Source organism: Otolemur garnettii, unplaced genomic scaffold (assembly GCF_000181295.1).
Source record: "Otolemur garnettii isolate 467f Iridium unplaced genomic scaffold, OtoGar3 scaffold00196, whole genome shotgun sequence".
Taxonomy (NCBI): Eukaryota; Metazoa; Chordata; class Mammalia; order Primates; family Galagidae; genus Otolemur; species Otolemur garnettii.
The window spans coordinates 2,640,403-2,646,672 of NW_003852591.1; the positions used below are offsets into that span (position 1 = coordinate 2,640,403).

Consider the following 6,270-nt stretch of genomic DNA (forward strand, 5'->3'; position numbering starts at 1 on the left):
ATGTTCAAGCTTTTATAAAGCCTTTTGAAAATTTGTTCCTATGTCATGAATCTTAATTGTCCACATATGCTGAAGCTTCTCAACACTGTAAGCATCTTTTCAAGAATTCTGGTGTACTATAGCACATAAATAAATAATAACCCTCTTAAATTTGTGTTTAGGCAAACTTTTTCTCTGAATTATTTGGGATAGTTGGCTTCATTTTAATTCTGCCGTGAGGGAAGATAGATCTTCTTTCTTTCAACTTCTATTTTTCTTTCTCTAAGAAGATATATTTTCAACTTTAAAGAAAAAGTTTCTGTGGGTTTTGAAAAGTGAGGAGAATGTAAAAAGGAGAGGGAGCCTACCTGGTTAAAAGGTAATCTACTTTGAGGCAAGCTATTAAAAATGTTTGATTATGCAGCCCAAAGCCCAAGAGGAGCCCAGTTTTTCTTGCACTGGACATCCACAACTTGGCTGTTTAGAAAAGCCTCCAAAGGGCAGACATTCTTCTCTCTTGTACTTAAGGCTAGGGAAGGTGGAATCTGGGGTTGGAGCAGCTGTCTTAGCTCACCATTCTTTATTTAGTGCACATGATGGTGTTTTGAAATTGATGTCAGGTACAAAGACCTGTTTCTTCCTCTGGGAAGTTGAAAGTTATGAAGGGAAAATAAGATAGGAAAATAACTAATAAAAGATAAAATATAAGTATAGGGAAAGTGGTCAGATGTTTGGATAGTCTGCCATAGGATTAGCAGGGATAATTGAAATTTTTTATGCTAGTGCTGAGAATACAGTTGTGAAAAAACTTTGGATGTAGTTCATAATTTTAAATTATTTATGATGTCTTAAAATTTAAGAATGTCTTCAATGTAAAATTATCTCGTTTCTTTTTTTTTTTTTTGAGACAGAGCTTCAAGCTGTTGCCCTGGGTAGAGTGCTGTAGCATCGTAGCTCATATAGCAACCTCTAACTCCTGGGCTCAAGCAGTTTTCCTGCCTCTGCCTCCCAGGTAGCTGGGACTACAGGTGCCTATCACAACACCTGGCTATTTTTTGGTTGCAGCCGTCATTGTTTGGCGGGCCTGGGCTGGATTCGAACCCACCAACTCAGGTATATGTGGCTGGTGCCTTAGCCGCTTGAGCCACAGGTACTGAGCCTGTTTTTTTTTTTTTTTTTTTTTTTCCTCAGTTATTTTTATTTGCTATTTCAAGTTTTTTTTTTTTTTTTTTTTTTTGATACAGAGCTTCAAGCTATCCCCCTGGGTAGAGTGCCATGGCATCACAGTTCACAGCAACCTCCAACTCCTGGGCTCAAGCGAGTGTTCTGCCTCAGCCTCCCAAGTAGCTGGGACCATAGGCGCCCGCCACAACACCCGGCTGTTTTTTGGTTCCAGCCATCGTTGTTTTGGTGGGCCTGGGCTGGATTTGAACCCGCCACCTTAGGTGTATGTGGCTGGCACCTTAGCCACTTGAGCTACAGGCACCGAGCCCCAAGTTTTTTTTTTTGAGAAGAAATGTAGTCTAGTATTATAAGTTACTTGTCATGAATTAAATTTACGTTAATGAAATATACTATGTAAGAATGCAGAAGCTTGAATAATGTGCTATATATTTACCACTTTAACATTGATGTTTTAACTTAATGTTATATGAGATAATAGGAAATTTAATTGCCAGATCAAATTTTATTGCCTTTTATCTCTTTAGGTCCTAGTACCTACTGTGTCCATGGTTGGAAAGCATTTGGGAGCAAGAAAGGATCATCCAGGCTTAAAGACTAAAGAGAATGATGAAAATTGTGGTCCTACTACTACGGTTTTTGTTGGCAACATTTCTGAGAAAGCCTCAGACATGCTTATAAGACAGCTCTTAGCGGTAAGTTAAAGTGTTCTCATTAAAAAATATTTTTATTCTTATAAATCTCAAACTTAAAGTATCACACTTGTGTTTACCAAGCTTAATGAAGGAACTTATTTTAATACACTTATTTTATCTCTGTATATACGTGCACACCACACACGTTTTTCCTGAATAATTTGAGAGTAAGATGTGGCATGACATTTCACCTGTGAATCCTTTGTGTTTTTCCTAAGATCCAGGACATTCTGTATATAATATTCACAATGCCATTATCATACTTAAGAAATTGAAGGCTGATATAGTATTGTTAATTAGTAAATACTTCATATTTTTCCCAGTAATGGCGATAAAAGGTAGTTTTTAGTTTTTTGGTTTTTTTTTTTTGGCCAGGGCTGGGTTTGAACCTGCCACCTCCGGCTTATGGGACCAGCGCCTTACTTATGTTTTCTGGTTTTGATTTATGATCTAGTGAAGGATTTTGTGTTGGATTTCATCATTATACCTCCTTTTTTTTTTTGAGACAGAGTCTCAAGCTGTTGCCCTGGGTAAAGTGCTTTGGCGTCACAGCTCACAGCAACCTCAGACTCTTGGGCTTAAGCAATTCTCTTGCCTCAGCCTCCCAAGTAGCTGGGACTATAGGTGCCCACCACAACCCCTGGCTATTTTTTTGTTTCAGAGTTGTTTTTGTTGTTTTAGCTGGCCAGGTCTGGGTTTGAACCCACCAGCCTTGGTGTATGTGGCCGGCACCCTACCTACTGAGCTACGGGCAGTGCTTTAGACCACTTTTTGTTTTAGAGACAGACCCTTGCTCTGTTATTGCCCAGGCTAGAGTGAGTGGTGTCCTCATAGTTCACTGCAACTTGAAAGTCCTGGGCTCAATGGATCTTCCTCAAGGTCACAGTCTCCCAAGTATCTGGGATTATAGGTGCACGCCACTCCACCCAGGTGATTTTTTTCTGTATTTAGTAGGGATTAGGTCCAGCTCTCTTCCTCATCTTCCAGAGTGTTAGGATTATAGGCATGAGCCACTTGGGCTCAGCCTGCTGCTTTAGTACCGAACAGTTCACTGCCTTTCTCATTTGCTTGTTTGGTTTTTGTCTTACATAGCAATTGACATTTTTGAGGAGTCCCAAATCTTTTGCAGAATGTCTCTCCCAATTTGTATTTGACTGTTAGATAGAGTCATAGTAAGATTCAGAGTGAACATTTTTTTCCAAGAATGTTTCATGGGTGGTGCATTCTTCTCAGTGCAGCATAGTAAGAGACACATGTCTCTTAGTCCTAGTTTTGGTAATAATTGAGTTACTTGGTTAAGGTGGTCAGATCTCTTCATAGTACCTTTTCCCTCTTATGATTAATAAATAATCTCTGGGCTAGTATTTTAAGTCTATGGGAATCCTTTTCCCTAGCATCCTTTAAAACAATTTTAATATCCAGTGTTATTCAACTGATTCCTCTTAAAGTTTTTTCTGAGCAGTAATAATAATACATTTTTTAGGTTTGGTAGTCACTGATTTTCTTTTTTGGTTGTGCTTTAAAATTTTTTTTTTTTTTTGGAGACAGTCTCACTCTGTCTCCTAGGTGGAGTACTGTGGCATCATAGCTCACAGCAACCTCAAACTCTTGGGCTTGAGCAATCTTCTTGCCTTGGCCTCTGAGTAGCTTAGATTACAGGTGCCTACCACGTCTCTACTAAAAACACTTGGCTAGTTTTTCTGTTTTTAGTGGAGACGGGGTCTCACTCTCATTGCTTAGGCTGGTCTCGAATTCCTGAGCCCAAGCAATCCACCATGCCTGGGTACTTTAAAAATTTTATCTTGGTGATAATATGTACATTGTTATTATTTCTTTTTACTATCCACTGTCATGGTAACATGCACGTTATTAAAAATAATGGAAGAATTTTCTAATAAAAATAACAGTTCCTGTACTCCTTAGTTGCCACTATTTCTTAGAAAAGTCGTAAGTAATGTAGATCATAGTTGCTTTTTGTAAATTGTAAAATCTTTGCATTAAAAATAGGTTTAGAAAATAAACACCTATAAACTCCAGCGTTGTCACATCTGTATATTTTATGATACTAGCTTCAGATTTTTTTCCCAAAGAAATACTGCAATTGGAAGACCTATTCCCTTTTTTCTGTTCCTTTCAAAAATCTAAATTGGAATCTGCCATTCTGATTTGGAATTTAGCATTGTTATGCATATTTTTATCTTTACCTAGTACATATTCTAATTTATAAGTTTTAATTCTGTGTTCCTCCATAGTTTTCTTTTTTTTCCCTAGTACGTTCGTGACTCTAGCTTTAATTATTTTTCACTGCTCATGTTTTCAGAAATACACCATAAATCTTAATTTTATATTGTTGGCCATATGAAACCATTTTTTGATTTTATATTTTGCCTCATTTTTTTTTCATGGTCATTCATACATTTCACAATCGACTCTTATTACGTTAGGCCAGGAGAGGAAGGAGTCATACACTACTGCTATTCACTGCTCTTCAGACAGAATTGGAATCCAGGTCCGAATTATCTTTACATTCAGGGTCCAGTAGAGAAAGTTGACCGCTACTGCTAGGGTCTGGAGGGTGCTTGGGAGAAGGGCATAAAGGAGAAGGAGAAGGGCTCCAAACAGGCATGGAGCTAACTATGGAGAGTTCATATTCTAGTGATTCTACCTGGATACTTGAGGATTCTTCCTGATTAACATGGGTGGTGGGGTTAGGGGTTATACAGCAGCTCTTCAGTGTGAACAGAGATGGTACAGACATGGGGCTGGTACTTGGGAATTGGAAGGACAAGCACAGTCTGCAGAGAGAGGACCTGCAAAGATGATGTTCTTCTGTGTGTATTGCAGAATCCTGTGTAGAGTTTCTCTGTAAGGACAGGGTTAACTCCCTGACCTCCAGTTGACCTCGTGAGTAGTCCAGTGTGAATGATGCACCCTTGGAGATACTATTGACTTCTCTTCCTTATCCCACTTTATTTGACAGGCTGAGCAGTTGCTTTAGACAGTTCATGATTCTTTTTCCTTCAGCTCATCACATTCAAGAGATTCATATTATTCTAACAAATTCTGTGACCTTCTGGGCATTTCAGCTTTTAATTAACTGGTTCAGAGCGTTTTCCTGGTTTCTTGGTTTCATTTTTCTTCTTTACTTCAGGGGGTTTCTAGTAATTTTATTATGAAGTCTGACTCCTTTTTTATTCCTGAGTTTTCTCCTGTTTCTTTTTACTGTAGCCACAGGGCCTAATCCAGGGTCTGGGGAGAATTAGCATTTAATCTTCCCTAATGAAATCCAGGAGAGTCAAAAGATACTCATATGTAGAAAATATGTTTGCCCCTCTCTCCTTCTGGCAGTCTTTCTGTTGTGCTATATGTTTTTTGCTGCTGGTATCATGTCTTCCTAAGTGTATGTGGAAGAAATTTCTGTCTTACATTCTTTTAGAAGTAGAATTTATGATTCATAGGGTGACTATCTTCAGTTTTACAAGATAATGCCAGTGTTTTCCCAAAGTAGTCATGCCAGTTTATACTTAATGCAGCAGTGTCTTGAGTTTCCATTCTTGTATATCTTATTTGATGCTTGGCATTTAGACTTCTAAAATCATTTGCTCAGGTGGCACCTGTAGCTCAGTGGACAGGGCATTGGCCACATACACCCAGGCTAGTAGGTTCAAGCCCATTCTGGGCCTGCTAAAACAACAATGACAAGTGCAGCCAAAAAAATAGCCATGCTTTGTGGTGGGTGCCTGTAGTCTGAGCTGCTTGGGAGGCTGAGGCAAGAGAATTGCTTTAATCCAAGAGTCTGAGGTCGGTGTGAGCTGTGATGCCACGGCATTATACCCAGCGCGACAGCTTGAAACTGTCTCAAAAAATAAAATAAAATAATTAGCTAATCTGATAGATGTGAAATATCTTGTTCCTGACTTGATTTGTACTTTTTAAAATGCTTTTTGCTCCTCTTATTTATTGACTTACGTTAGGTAAGGCTCAAACTATCTTACATGCCCTGTTCTTCCTTCCCCAGTTTCACAGTTTAATAAAATCATTAATTGGTGCTAAAATGATTTTGACTGGTAAAGAGTTTTGGCAGAACTAAGTCATGTACTAGGAGTGCATTTCATTTATTTTCTTTCTTTTTTTTTTTTTTTTTTTTTTAAGAGAGCCTCACTTTGTCGCCCTAGGTAGAGTGCCGTGACATTACAGCTCACAGCAACCTCTAGGTCTTGGGCTTAGGCGATTTTCTTGCCTCAGCCTCCCAAGTAGCTGGGATCACAGGTGCTTGCCACAACGCCTGGCTATTTTTTGTTGCAGTTTGGCTGGGGCTGGGTTCGAACCTGCCACCTTGGTATATGGGGCTGGTGCCCTACTCACTGAACCACAGGCATTGCTCTAGGAGTACATTTCTTTTTTTTTTTTTTTT

General features: G+C 38.9%; 1 protein-coding gene across 1 annotated transcript in view; it reads left to right on the forward strand.

The window, feature by feature from the left end:
* Positions 1-1,662: 1,662 nt before the first annotated feature.
* RBM25 (RNA binding motif protein 25) overlaps positions 1,663-6,270 on the forward strand; it is a 45,161-nt gene continuing 40,553 nt past the window's right edge. Inside the window, exon 1 of the mRNA XM_023507641.1 lies at positions 1,663-1,856. Within this exon, the coding sequence (XP_023363409.1) occupies positions 1,710-1,856 (147 nt within the window). The 5' untranslated portion in view covers positions 1,663-1,709. The remainder of the gene's footprint in view (positions 1,857-6,270) is intronic.